At 62.0% G+C, this 14,055-nt stretch overlaps 1 protein-coding gene across 3 annotated transcripts; it reads right to left on the reverse strand.

Moving 5' to 3' along the window:
* On the reverse strand, positions 1,035-12,172 carry PTPN7 (protein tyrosine phosphatase, non-receptor type 7). 3 transcript variants are annotated; one of them, XM_021064536.1, is made up of 11 exons: positions 11,635-11,778; positions 10,889-11,527; positions 9,782-10,110; positions 9,231-9,414; positions 8,862-8,943; positions 7,401-7,477; positions 6,254-6,391; positions 5,833-5,943; positions 5,010-5,167; positions 3,554-3,667; positions 1,035-2,528 (listed from the first exon to the last, which is right to left on the reverse strand). In XM_021064536.1, exons 3-11 carry the CDS (start codon positions 9,838-9,840, stop codon positions 2,435-2,437), a joined length of 1,017 nt encoding a protein of 338 aa, XP_020920195.1. In that variant the 5' UTR covers positions 9,841-10,110; positions 10,889-11,527; positions 11,635-11,778; the 3' UTR covers positions 1,035-2,434. The 3 variants fall into 3 exon arrangements, with proteins under 3 accessions (XP_020920195.1, XP_020920194.1, XP_020920193.1); XM_021064535.1 differs by having other exon boundaries at positions 8,862-8,946; positions 11,635-11,776; XM_021064534.1 differs by having other exon boundaries at positions 8,862-8,946; positions 10,889-12,172.

The following is a 14,055-nucleotide window of genomic DNA, read 5'->3' on the forward strand; positions in this document are numbered from 1 at the left end:
GCCTCGGCGCGTCCTCCTCCCCCTCCTCCTCCTCCTCCTCCTCCTCCCGGTCGCCGTCCTCGTTCACCGCCCGCGCCGCCCGCCCGGCCCTGCTCGCCCCCGACAGCGCTCCTCCGCGCCCGGGGCGGTGGCAGGGCGCTGGGCGGGGCACCCGCGAGCTTGGGGACAGGCCTGGCCGGCCGGGCGGGCCAGGGCCCCTGGGCAAAGAGCGCCCATTGTTTTAACCCTTCTGGCGCCCCCTTCCTTCGTACGCGGTGGTGGGCGCGCCCGAGGTGGGTGCGGGGCCCCGGGGAGCCGGCACATTTCCAGGGTGGAGGTGGGTGGCTTGCGGACGAGGAGGTGGTCTCCGAGATCTTTTGTTCCCCGAGACCTGCCCACTGAGCATCTCTGAGTCCTGGCGGGAGCGTTCGGTGGCCGCAGGGTACCGCGACCACCTGTTTAGGAAGCTTCTGGCCCAAAGTGACTTTGAAGCCTTGGCTCACCAGGAGGCTCAAACAGAAAAAGTCTGCGGGGCGGGAGAGGGAGGGTTCCCGTGAGGAAGTTTTGTGGCAAAGGAGTAACTTGGTAAAAGCCGGGTTTCTTCAGGAGAACTGGTGGTGGGAGGTGTGGGGCCTGCTGTGTTCCCCGCACCCCCCACCTCGCAGCCCCCAGCCCACCTTGGGGTTTCCTTGGTATTCCACTTACATGTGTACTTCCATGTATTTTGTTCTAGACAAAGGTGCATAAATGGTCGGAATGACCTGAGAGATCAGTGGCCAAAGGGAAGGAGTCACAAAGTCCTGGCTGAGTAGAATGTTCTGGACTGTTAAGTGATAGGGTCCTTCTAGTCCCTGCCCTTTGTAAGTCCCTCTCTAGCTCCTCAGGAACACCCCCAATTCCCAAACCCACCCTGGCAGTGTCACTTTGCTTCACTTGTAAGAGCTATAAAGGGCGTGGCCCGGGAGGAAGGCCACAGCCTGATCTGGGGATTTCTACTCTCCATCCCTGGGAAGAGGCTCCAATGGGCCACGAAGAAGATGGAAAGAAGGAATGACTCGGGCATCCGAGAAGTCTTTATTTTCACACCAGGTTACTCACCAGAGCCCGGGGAACAGGGCTGGGGCAGCGGCGCCCAAGGAGGGAAGCCTGCAGGCCTGTGTGGTGGCTTTCCTCCTGCGGGCAGGATTTGGCACCCAGGGGCTCTGAGCCCTGCTCCACAGGTACCCCGAATGCCTCTCGTGGAGAAGGGAAGGCTCAGGAGTGGGCAGTGAGGGAGGAGGCTGAGCAGAAGCATGAAGAAAGCCACCCCAATTCCTACGCTGCACATGCTCCAGAAGTGCCGTCTGAGGGAGAGGCCCAGGTCTTCTCCGGGATCCAGCCCCTTGGGGGTCCATAGAGAACCTGCCTTCCTCCCCACAGGCAGCCCATCTTGGATTCAAGGATGCAGGATCTGGCCACCTCCCTGGGTTGAGCCGGATCTGGGTTTCCTGGACTTAGCTCCCTGGGGTGGGCCCTGGGGGGGGTGCCCTGGTGTAGCCTGAGTCCCTGGTCTGCGTGGGGAGCTTTTACCCAGGTTGTTGCTGGAAAGAGCCACTGCCCAGGTGTGCCCCCTGGGGAGGAGGGCATGCCGGGGATGGTCACTCAACACCAGGTGGCGCTCTCGGCTCTGTTGCTCCGGTCTCCGGTGTTTGCCCCCGGCCCGTTCTGAGGTGCGAAGGCAGGCAGAGCGTGCTGGCCCCCTAGGGAGTAGCTGGGTGGGTGGAGGGAGGCAGGCATCTGGGTCTCACCCTTTCCCTCTTCTGGAGATTTCACCTGTCTGGCCAGGTCACCTCTGAAGCCTGCTCCCCCGACACGTGTGGGCACAGGGTAGTCCGGGTCCTTGCTCCCTTTGGAGTGTAGATGTGTGTTGGGGAAGCAGAGTCACTGTGGGGACCGGGTAGGACCGGGTTTTCCTGGCTGGCCTGGCCTCGGGCCACTCTCGTGCAGGGCCTGGCAGACGATGCCCTTGGCCTCACTCTTTGCTGGCCCCCTGGGGCGGGGGTACAGCTGCAGCAGTTTCTAGGAGCTCCGCTGATTGGTTGCCCCTTGGGGCAGCAAAGTGCCCAATGTCCTTGTCCGAAGAAGAGACCGAGGTGCCCACGGTTTTTCAGAGACCAGGACTCCTGGGCTTCTGTCTCAGCTCTGTTACAAAGGTCAGCCACTAGCTTCAAGTTCTGAGTGATGTGGGGGTCCCCCTGGTGTCCACTTGGGGCCATTGGAGGAAGCAGAGGAGTGGGCAGTGCTGAAGCCCCAGTGTCTGACCTTGTCCTTGCCAGCCAGCTTCCTGTAACCCCGGATACGCACTGAGGGACACCCCATCCCCAAGCCCATTCGGGGCTCCCCAGATCACGAAGCCACCTTCACCAGACCCACCACCCCAGGCCTGGGGGAAACGGCACTGGGGATGTGCCAGGGGTCAGGGGCTGGGCCCCTCCGGCAGCTGGGCAGCGTACAAGGCCAAGGTGTGGTGCAGGAACTGGTACTGCTCCGCCGTCTGGATCATGCCACCCCTGTGGGCAGAGGCACGTAGGCATGAGTCAGGGGTCTGCTTGGGCATCGTTGTCCCATGGAGAGATCCTGACCTTCCCAAAGGCCGGCTGGCTGGCTCCTCCTCGTAGGTTCATCCTCCCTGAGACCAGCTCCTTCCCTCGGTTCCCAGACCCCCTGCTCCTCACCAAGCCCTGGGGCTGGCGGGGCTGGCAGGGCTGTGGAGGGGTCCCACATGCCCAGGGCTTCTCTGACCACCAGCTGCTGGGGCAGAGCCAGCCCCAACTCCTCAAGCCAGGCCAGGAATATGCCCAAGCCCCAGGATTTCCTTCTCTCATTTTTTTTTTTTAAGGGCCGCACCTGCCACATATGGAAGTTCCCATGCTAGGGATCGAATCAGAGCTGTAGCTTCCAGCCTACACCACAGCCACAGCAATGCAGGATCCTTAACCCAATGAGTGAGGCCAGGGATCAAACCTGTATCCTCATGGATGCTATGTCAGGTCCTTAACCCACTGAGCCACAATGGGAACTCCCCAGTAATTTTAAAAGTAGTAATTTCACATATGTATATAGTCGGTTCTCATGTTGCCAAAGACTCGCATCAGTGGCCTCATTCCCTACAGCGGCTCTCTGGGGAAGGGGCCACCATTTCCCTCTAGATAGGGGACCCAGGAAACAGGTGACAGCTCAGTAGAGGCCCTTGGATGCTATCTCCAAATCCAGCGGGCTTCTGTGTTTTGCCTGGGGCTGCCTAGTTTCTGGAACCAACCATACTCTGTTCCCCCACCTGTCCCCTGAGTAGGGAATTTGGAAAAACAAAGACAAAACCAAAAAAGATTGGAAGCTTGGACAAATCCTCAGAGCCTCAAACACCCCAGAGAGCTAAAATTTTGGACAGATTCTTTCCTGGGTGTGAGAGGCAGAAGAAAGAGCACTTTAAGCAAAAGGGGGCCCTTCATTTCCCGCAGGAAGTACCTGTAGCACTGTGTCCCCAGGAGGCATCGGGCCCTCACATACCACCCTCGGTCCCGCTCCTCGGACCCACCTGTCCAGCCGCAGCTGGCACACAATGCGCAGGATGTCCACTTCGCCTCGGGCCTTCAGCTGCTGGCAGCCAATGCGCGTGGCGATGAAGCAGCCTGTCCGGCCGATCCCTGCACTGGGTGGGGTGAGTGGGGAGGGGGTGCTGTCACAGGGGGCCGGGTGGGTGGCACACAAGGGGGCCAGGCCCCAGACTACAGAGAAAGCAGTGGGAACGAAGAGCACTCTATTTGGGGGTTGGGGACACGGGACTGGAGGGAGGTGGTGATGCCTCCACAGATGGGTCTGTTCTAGGTCACCCTGAGGCCCCCTTGGACCTTTGGACGAGCTGCCTCTTGCTTGGCGTGGGTGGCAGCCCCCCCACCAACTGTGCCCGCCTTGGGCTTGCTGAGCCTAGAAGGTCCTTCCCTCTAATGCGACTCATCTGCCGAGCTCGGCCACCATTCTCTGTCCTCTACTCATCCTGCCCTGGATTCCCTCCCCTCTTTAGGAAGACTGACCCCTCAGATGGAGCCACATCCTAGCACTGTGCCCAGGTGCCACCTGCGAGGAGGGGGTTGCCTGTGCCTCTTGCCTTTGTGCGGTGGAGGTCTACACTGCTGAATGGCAGCCTGCACCGCTGCCCACTCCACCCTGACTCACTTCCTACCCCGGGGCCAAAGCATTCTTCATAGATGGCAGCTCCAGGTTTCTTAGGCCGTCCCTTGAGGTCGCTCATCAGCAGGCCTGCGCTCACCTTCCAGACTCTCTCATCCCCGGCCCCCTAGGTCCCATCCAGAGATACTCCGAGTCCCCTGAGTCCCCCCTACCCCCGCCACCAGCCCTGCTCTCTGACTCTGCTCCCAGCAACGTGGCACTTTCTTAACTGCACCCCTGGGCCTTTGCACCTGCTGCTCCATCAACCTGGGATGCTTCCCTGCACCCTCTGCACTTGACAAATTCGCCTCCCAGGTCTTAGCTTGGTGTAGGGGTCCTTTCTCCTAGAGGACCATCTCTGGCCAACGTCTGGGTTGGGTGCCTTGGGTCCGTGCCCCTGACACCCCCATCGTCCTCTTATCAGGTGTCCTATTCATTTTATCTGCTGTCTTTTCCACCAGACTGGAAAACTTGTCAGGACAGAAACCAAACTGTGCACCGCTGTCTCCTTAGCTCTAACACTGCCTGGTGGGAACAGGTTTGCAGTAGATGCTTGTGGGATGAATGAATGAGGCTGCCGGCAGCAGGGCCAGCTTTGCCTCTTTCCCCAGCTCAATGGGAGCAGCCTCCCTGAACTGGGCCTGGGTGTCCACCCAGAGGGCCAGGGTCTGCATCCAGGAGGGGAGGACGGAGCGCCTGCTGAATGACCTAGAGATTCCTGTCCAGGTAAGACCTGGTCTGCCTGGCCCGGATCTGCTGAGATGCATCCCAGGAGAGGCTCAGCGGGGGCAGGAAGGGCCACCCAGGGCAGGGGGCGGGGCTACCTGCAATGGACCACGATGGGCCCGGCGTTGGCAGCTGTCTCTGGGCTGTCTTCCACCTCGGCCACCAGGCGCAGCAGGGGCCCGGCCGATTCTGGGGTCTGGTGGTCAGGCCAGGCCGAGAAAAGGACATGCTTCACTGGCCGGTGCTCCTCCTGGAGCTGGGAGGGGACAAGGCATGAGAATGGGGGACAGGGTGGGGGCACTGCCCACCTTCTTCACTGCCAGGTGCCAGGGATGGAGTGACCCTGAGCAGAAATGCCAACCTGGTCCTGCTCGTGGTACTCCACCAGCCCTCCTCCCAGACCCTGGGAAGGAACACTATCTGGGGTGCGGCGGGCGGGGGCGGGGGCATGGAGAGACCCAAGTTCAAGTGCTAGCTCTGCCTCCAACCAGCACATGAGTTCGGGTGAGAACCTTAACCGCACTTTCTTCCCCATTTCTTCAAATGGGGACCACGATGCCCAGAGGATAGAGGAGCAATAGAGGAAGGCTTTGAGGAGGAGGAGAAGCGTTCTAGGCACTTGGACACATTACCACGCATCTCATTGAATCGCCTGTGGTTCCCCCCACGAGGCCCCCAGGACCCTGACGCCCTCCCCTGGGCCGTCTTGGTGGCTCTTACAGGGATTGTGGGCACTGCCCTACTGGCCCGGAGGCTCCCTTGGGACAGAACCCACATCCCTCTTTCTTCTGGGCGCCAAACCCTTCTTTAGATGCGGGTCCGAGACGGTTTAGGGGAGCAAGCCGTTAACTCCCAGGGAAGGTTGGCCCTGAGTTCCAGGGGTGGGGGGGCCCGACTTCCCTGAGGCCCCGGGGGCTGTACCTGGATGCTGAGCCGCCGAACGGTGTATTCCGGGCACTCTCTCACGTCCTGGATGCGGATGTGGAAGGGCCCATAGGTTTCCTCCTCTGTGGGCCAGTAGTGGACACATTTCTAGGAGGGAGGGGCTGGGAGTCGGCAGGTGGCCTCTCAGCTGGAGCAGGGCCAGGGCAGCCGGCGGGAGAGTGGGGTTCCCGCCTCAGCCCCAGCCCTGCCAGAGGGCTGGGCCCTTCTGACTTGACACGGGTACACAAAGCGCCCCCTCCCTGCTTCTGGCAGGGGATGGCCTCCCTGCCACGTATCCCAGGAACTGACAGGTGATCTCAGCACCCAGGGACCCCCTGCACCGAGCTGCCCCATCAGGGGTGTGGGGGTGGGCGTAGCGCTTTCGGGGTTCACTGGAGCCCGTGCCTCGGCCTCCTACCTCCTTGCCTTCCCGGAGCTGAGTGAGCATGATGATAAGGGACACTTCCTCCTGCCACACCATCTCCCAGAAGTCCGACACGGTGTTGGGCATGGGGCCCTGGGTGGCGATGTAGGCCTTGTCCTTCCCGCCATAGCCCTGGGGGCCGAGGTGCAGAGAAAGGCGGGCGGTGAGGCCAGAGCTCTGGGGCGCCCGGGACCTGCAGGTGCCTGGTCAGGCTGCAGCCTGTGAGCCTGCGTACCCAGCACACACATCACACCGCACACACCAGGGCCACGTGGTGCAAAGGCTGTGGGCTCTGAGTAGGGAGCATCTGGGTCCAAACCCCTGTTCTGTTCACCGTGAGCAGTTTCCAACTTCTCAAGAGTCTGTAAACAGGGCGTGCTATCTATCTCGCAGGCACCTGCAGGGCAGGCTCAGCGGAGTGTGCTGAGCTTAGTCCAGTGTGTTCAGGGCCTCTGTGAATATTTGCTCCCTTCCTCCCCTGCTGCTTTCTAACAGCACACAAAAGGCAAAGAAACAGTTCAGTATTTGCTGTGCAGCTGTTTCATTTTTACACGTTACTTTGTATATTTAGTAGCAAGATACGGCACACTCCCAGGCTAGCCTTTTCCTGCTCAGAATCCTCAGCTTCCTGTTCCCCAGGAGATGGGCTGAATCCAGACCTGGTTCACTGGGTTTCTGCCTGCCTTTCCCTAGGAGCCCCTGGCTAACAGCCCTCACTCCGGCGCTGGCCGCTGTCCTACCCACTTGGGACCGCTAGAGGGCGCACGTTGACACCTGCTGCCTCCAGAGATGAAGGCTGGAGGCTGGAATCTGGGATCTCGTCCCCCTATCTGGACTCCAGGAGGGAGGGATGCCAGCCGGCCAGGCAGCAAAGGAGAGAAGAGGGGAAGGGGAAGGGGATAGGGGAATGAAGAGAGAGAGAAGGGAGCCAGGCGAGCGCCCCTGTCTGAGCTGCACCTTCTGTGTAGACCTGGGGGTCACCAGCTGGAAGGCTGCCAGGGGAGGGGCAGAGTGGGCAAAGGAAGCCCTGGTCTTCCTTCCAGGGTTGAACATCTGCTCCAAGCTCCCTACTACCCTGACCTGTTCAGACCAGCTTGGAGGGTCGTGGGTTGGAGCTCCATCTCCTGCCCCCGTGACTCACCCGGATGTAGTTGGCGTTGATGTAGTCCCCATCCTCCTGGCTCTGTGCCCGGCCCAGACAGACACGGCTCTGGGGGTCTAGGAAGTAAAGATCAGCAGGAGACAAGGGTCAGAAGGTTACCAATGGAACAAATGCACGCGGGGCCAGAAAAAGGAGAGTCCTATGCTTCTCAGATCTGCCCATATCCCGGTACCTGTGGGATATTTCATTTGTAGACAGTAGGGAGCCACAGAATGTTCCTGAGCAGTAGAGTGCCATGACCAAAGCAGTAATTGGGAGTTTCCATGGTGGCTCAGCAGTCACAAACCTGCCTAGTATCCATAAGGATGTGGGTTCTATCCCTGGCCTCACTCAGTGGGTTAATGAGCTGGCATTGCCGTGAGCTGTGATGTAGGTCACAGACCCGGCTTGGATCTGGTGTTGCCATGCCTGTGGTGTAGGCTGGCAGCTGTAACTCTGATTTGACCCCTAGCTGGGAACTTCCATATGCCTTGGGTACAGCCCTAAAAAGCCAAAAAAAAAAAAAAAAAAGTAATTGGGAGGGTTTAGTGGGTGGAGCTGGGCAGGATGGACTGGCCAGGGTAGGACGGTCACTGAACATTCTAGTCTGGTGATCAGTGATGTAGAGAACAGGGTTATGTTGACAGGAATGGAAAGAGATGATGTCAAGGAGAAGTATCTCCTGAGGTGAACATGGGGTTCTCTGGACTGGAACCCCAGCTTCCTTCCAACCCCAAACGAGTCAGCCTCGCCAACTAAGGAGAGGCCTTTCTGCAGCGCCCCCGCCTCCCCACAGGGTAAAGAAGCCAGCTTGTGAGGAAAGGAGACCACCCCCTGGGGCCAGCTGGTCTGGATGGAGGTGACCTCAGGGTCAAGCGGGGCTGCCCCCACTTCCATGAGTGCTGAGAGCCCCTCGACGGCCCAGGTCAGCAGAGCGCCGGGAGCACCAGGGAGCACCGGGGGGCTGCGGCTCCTGACAGGGGGTCACTGGAGGTGGGTCAGCCAGATAAGGCTGCTCTGAGCGGGGAGGAGGGGGTGTCAGAGCCCCTGTGCCTGCCTCTGAAATACAGAGGCTGACCCCGTCAAGCCCTGTGACCCCCAACTCCAGCCTCGTCACGGCCCCGCCTCCCCCTGTGTGTCTGAAGCCCTCTCTGGGGAGCATCCTGCAAGCTTGCGAGGGAGGAAGAGGAGGATGCAACCGGCTGTGTGACCTTGGGAAAGTTTCAGGCTTCTCTGTGACTCAGTTTGCTCATTTGTAAAATGGGGAGAGTAACACCATGGAGCAGTTTCTGGGGTCACACCGAGTAGCACTGGCCTATTCTGGTGGTGGCCTCTGCTCCTCCATCCCCTGCCTGGGGTAGGGTGGGGGGCATTTCTCTGCTGAAAGGAGAGGCGCCCTCTTCCGGCCGAGGCTGCATCTCGCCTTCCGAACCCCAGCCTGGACCCCTCTGCCGCTCTTACTTGGCAAGATGGTCTTGTAGCGGTCCTTGGAGGCATGACCAGGGACATCCAGATCCTCGGGGCTGACAAAGTTTGAGGGGATCTTCTGGCGGAGAGAGGAAGCGAGCAAACGGTCAGCCCGCTTCCCAGCCCCTTTTCCCGGTAGATCTGGGCCCTGGTGCTCCCTCCTGGCATCAGGATGTGGGTCTGGATGGGGGGGAGGGCGGGAGATGGAGCATGGGCGGTCTCCTCCCCGGAGCCCCGGTTCTCTCTGCCGAGGGCCCAAGGGACAGACCCGCAGGCCAGGGCAGAATGGAGCCAGCTGGTTGCTTCTGATCAGACAGGCAGTGACCCGGGTGGAGGCTGGGGGGGACCCTGAATTCTTCTTACCAAGAACTCCTCTTCCAGCTCCTGGGGGCTGGGTGGCTGGTGCTGCAGGGCCCAGCGGGTGAGGGGGTGGCCGGCTGTGCGCAGAAAATGCAGGGTGACCTCCCGAGGCGTGCTTACGGAGCAGATGGGCTCCACAGCCCCCAGGGACCGCACATCCAGCATCAGAGCAACGTTGGAGCCTCGCCTGAAGCACAGGAGCCGGCGTCCAGTGACAATCATGATCTGGGGCGGCCCTTAGTCTTCCCCTTGACTCCGAGCTGACACCCCAGCCCTGGGCAGCCAGAGCAGGTAGCTCTGAGCCCAGCTGCTCCCTCCAGCTGCCCCCACTCCCTGTTCCTGGCCTGGCCCCTAAAGTTTGGACCCATATCCAGGCTCAGGGCCCAGATGCAGGGTAGACCTGTGTGCAAGGTTGCCCCACACAGGTAAAGGGCATGCAAGTGACATGCAAATGAGCACATCTGGTTTCCTTTCTAGCCTGGGGTGACAGGATCCAGCTGGAGGGGCAGCAGAGGGGCTGGGGTGGGAAGGCACCCCCCCACCGAAAGTCTCACCTCTCCTGCAGCCTCACGTGCTTCTTGGCTGGCGCTTGGTCAGGTGGAGGCTGGGCCATGGCTGCCCCAGAAGGCGAGGCCCGCAAGTATGCTTTGGGGTGCCCCCAGGGGCCTGGATCATGCTGCGGGGAGGCTGGGCCCAGGGAACACTCACTCGGCCATGAGGTTTGACCTCTGGGCTGACTGACCGGCCAGGGGGGAGGCTCCCAGGCCCAGGCCAGCCTTCTGCCCTCCGGCACCTCTGTTTTCACTGAGTTGTCTTCTGCTCCCCAGGAAGTGGTTGTGTTTTCACCATCGGAAGGCCAGGATCTCTGTGGGGGCCCCCAGGGCTGGGCCGGGTGAGAGTAAGGACGAGAGGGGGATGGAGATGGTGGGTGAAGACAGGAGGGGATCCAGGAGCACAGGGTGGACGGGCTGCCCGAGCCCTAAGCTGGGCCCGGACGGGGAGGCCACGGGCTCTGGGTAGAGGAAGGGCTCAGAGACACCCCCTGGGGTCTCTCCTGGATCAGAGGGTGGAGGCCTCTGGCCACCCTGGAAGCCCTGCGACCCAGGCAGGGGGGCTGCGGGCCCAGCTGCTGGCCATCCCAGGGTCACTGGATCTCTGGGGTCCCTGTCCGAGGAGGCAGGCTGGGGGTGTTTCCTTCCTCCCTGCCCATCCCCCCCATCCCGCCTCTGTAACTGTCACAGGAAATGGCCTCACCAAGCCCTGAGCCACAGCACATGGGGAGGCGACAGCTGGGGGCACCAGAGGGGCCCGGGGGTGGTGGGGCACCCTCCTCTAGGATCCAGTCCCCACTGCCCAGACCAGGTCCAAGTTGGGGTGGGGGTGTTGGGGTCGCGAGCCCATGGGGACAGAGGTGAGGCACGAGCAGCCCTGGGATGAGGGTGGCAGAGGCTCTCGGCAGCAAGAGGGCCCTGCCTGCCCTTGCGCCCCCTGGGCTCCCTGCCTGCCCCCTCAGGGACATCGGCTGGGTCAGCGCCCACTCCCCGGCCGGGCCCATGACCCCCCCGCCCCCTCCTGCACGTCCTCTTTGCAGACACCCTCCCTTCCTGTCTTTGCAGGTCCCCCCACCCTGGCCGGGGACTCCTTCCCCTTCAGGGACTTACTGAAGCAGCTGTGTCCCCAGGCGCCTCTTGCCAGCTGTCTGTCTGTCTGTCGGTCTGTCTTTGAGGGCTGAGAAGCCTTCAGGAAGCCCGCTTCCTCCCTCCGCCCCTCCTCGCTGCCACCCACGCACACCCAGCTGCACGCTGCCACCACCAGGGGTCGGTTGCCTCCTGCCTCTGCCCCTCTGGGGACCGGCTGGCCCGACCCAGCACCTCTGCTACCGGCCCGAGGCCCTGCTCGGTGGAATCAGACGGGGCACAGGGCCCCTGCTAACCACCAGGTTCCTCCCGCGGTGTTGCTCCACCGACCCAGTCCGTCCAGCCCCTGCCCACTTGCCCGGCAGGGCTCTGCCGCCTGCCCCCTGCCGTCCCACGCAGAGCTCCTGCTGCAGCCGTCCTTGGCAGGAGAGTGATTTCCACTTCTTTGCTTCTGCTCGGAGTCCTCACCCTGGAAGCCTCTGCCCCTTCGCGCTGTGGGGGTTCACGCCAGGCACAGGCAGGGTGGGTGCAGACTTGGGGCGGGGAGGCAGGAATCCTCGCTCCGCGAGGGGAAGGCTCAGACCAGGCCCGAAAGGCCATCCCCAGGCTGTGAGCCACACCCCAGCTCTCCAGCTGTCCCTAGTCGGCTCCAGGCCCGCAAGCCTGCAAGCAGGTAGTAGAGAAGCCTTGTAGGCGGGCCCCGGGGGCCTCCCTGGTCCCAGCCCTTCCAGGCCTCCTGCCAGCACCCCAACATCTTCTCAGAGACTCACAGAGAGGGGACAGACTCCGGCTCTCACACCAGGGACACCCATGTCTTCTTGGCTGCTTGGGAGCCCGGTGTCTGGGCCTGAGGGGCAGCCCCCGAGAGCAAGAGCCCGCTGCTCTGGCCTGTCCCCCGCCGATGGCCCCTTGCTGGCCAGCGGCCCTGCCGGCTCCTTCTCCCTGAGCCCCTCTGTCACCTTGAACACTCCGAGCGCCCCTCCCTCGCGGCCCCCAACGATCCCGTCCTCCCCCTCCGCCCACTTCTCTGATTCAGCTGTCAAAGGGTGACAGCAAAAGAGAACTGAAGTACGAGAGGCCCGGGGGTGGGCACCCAGGGGGCGGGGGGGCTCCCTTCTGCTGGCCCAGGGCTCAGGCTGAGATGAGGCCCAGGGCTGCGGGAGGGGACAGGGGTCTGGGACCCCTGATCAACCTGTGCAACGTGTTCTTCCCCACAACGATCCCCCCCACCCCCACCGGCCCTGCCTGCTAGTGTCTCGGAGGGGAACAGGAGGGGTGGGAAAGAGGGCCACCAGCTCCGGCCGATCTGTTGATGGTTATCAAGAACAGGAAGCTAGGGTACCGCAGGGGCGGGAGGAAGCAGGCAGAGCCCTCCCCACATGGCTCTGTCCCCAGGTTCTTGGGGTCTGAGCCCTGGCTGGCTGGAGCCCCCTCCCTCCCAGCGCTTTGAGAGGCTGAGGGTGGAGATCCAGGAAGCCAGAGGCCAGGGGGTGGGGTCGGGGGGGTGGAGGTGGGGAGGGGGCCATGGCTGGGTGCTGGGCATGACCCTAAGGATCTCAGTTTCCTTTGGCTGTGTTAGGGGTGGGGGGATAGTCAGCTTGTCTCTGGCCCCTGCCCAGCCCATCTTGCTTAAAAATGCCAGGTCAGGAGTTCCCGCCGTGGTGCAGAGAAAACGAATCCGGCTGGTATCCATGAGGTTGTGGGTTCGATCCCTGGCTTCGCTCAGGGGATTAAGGATCTGGCGTTGCCAATGAGCTGTGGTGTAGGTCACAGATGTGGCTCGGATCTGGCATTGCTGTGGCTGTGATGTGAGCCGGCAGCTGTAGCTCCAATTCCACTCCTAGCCTGGGAAACTCCATATGCTGTGGATGTGGCCCTAAAAAGATAAATAAATAAATAAATAAATGCCAGGACATCCATGGACATGCCACTGGAGTATGAGCCAGGCCACAAGCCTCAGCCTGGCCTAGGGGCTGGGGACAGCAGACAGCTGCTGTGCTCTCTCCGCAGGGAAGTGACTCCTGTCCCCTGCCTTCCCCAACTAGGGCTGTGGCCCTGCCTCCGATGGCTCTAGCTGCTGCCTTTCCCTCGGAGTTGGGCTCCTGCTGCAGTTGGAAGCTGAGTCTCACTGCCCAGCCCAGGGTCACCCCTCCTCCCTGGGGCTCAGGCTCCTCCCCTGGTTCCTCCCCCCATTGGTCAGAAGGTGGCAGCCGCTGCAGTGTCCGGAGCTGTCAGCTGGAGCAGCGGCTCAGGGGGGCCCGGAGTGCAGGAGCTCCACGTCCCCGTAGACCCCCGTCCTCCTCACACCTCTTCTCTAGCTGCCCTTTAGGGAGAGGCTGCCTGGGCCCCATGGTTACCTCTGGCCCCCCAGGCTGCAAGCCTCAGCTCCCTCTTCCCATGGTCAGCAGCCCTCAGAGGGGCAGGTACACAGGAATTCCTGCAAGTTCTTGTTCCATAGCACCTGGGGAGCGGGCGGGGCTGCTTCCAGCCCAGAATCAAAGGTGACCAAGCTCCTGAGGCCTGGTCCCTGGGGCTGGGCCAGCGGAGGGGGCTCTGCACCCACCCCCCCCAGCCCATGTCCTGCTGCCCCTCACCTGCTCCCTCTCTGGAGAAGCCCTGTGCCCATCTCCTCCCCCACGCAGCCCTTGATCTGGGCCCAGCCCCACCCAGCTTCTGATCAGCTTGTCCCTGGCCATGTGGGGGAGAGACAGGGACACAGAGCTGGGACCTGGGAGGAGGACACGGGTGGTGGGGTGGCGAAGAGGGCTGGTGGGTGTGGGCCTGGGGGGTTGCTCGGAAGGCCATCCCTGCTGCCCAGCCCCCACTTGACCCAGTTTCCCTGGTACGTTTTGGGTGTCGCTGCTGGAGGGGACCTCCCCATACCTTCTCCGCCCCCCCACCCCGGCTGAGAGACCAGTGAGTCAGGTCAGCCCAGCAGTGGGCAGCCAGGGCCAGGCTGCCTGGGGCTTCTGGGAACAGCCCTGTTCTTCGCTAGATTGCTGGACTCAGGTCCCTGGATGGAGGCATTTGGGACAGAAAAGAAGCTTCTCCTTCCCAAGCCCGGAGCCAGCGAAATGGACATGGGCTTCCCAAAGTGCCTTTCTCCCCAGGCCCTGTCCCCCTCTGCTGTGACGTCCCTGGATGTCTACACATGTGTGTCCATTGGGGTGGGCGTGGGCACCTCCATGGCT

This window comes from Sus scrofa, chromosome 10, assembly GCF_000003025.6.
Source record: "Sus scrofa isolate TJ Tabasco breed Duroc chromosome 10, Sscrofa11.1, whole genome shotgun sequence".
NCBI lineage: Eukaryota > Metazoa > Chordata > Mammalia > Artiodactyla > Suidae > Sus > Sus scrofa.

Excerpts from the sequence above, each read along its gene's own strand:
- PTPN7 (XM_021064534.1), bottom strand. The coding sequence starts at position 9,840 with ATGGCCCAGCCTCCACCTGACCAAGCGCCAGCCAAGAAGCACGTGAGG. Across the intron at positions 7,478-8,861 it reads CTACAAGACCATCTTGCCAA|ACCCCCAGAGCCGTGTCTGT; the intron begins GTAAGAGCGGCA and ends TTTACTTCCTAG. Across the intron at positions 6,392-7,400 it reads TCAACGCCAACTACATCCGG|GGCTATGGCGGGAAGGACAA; the intron begins GTGAGTCACGGG and ends CTCGGCCCCCAG.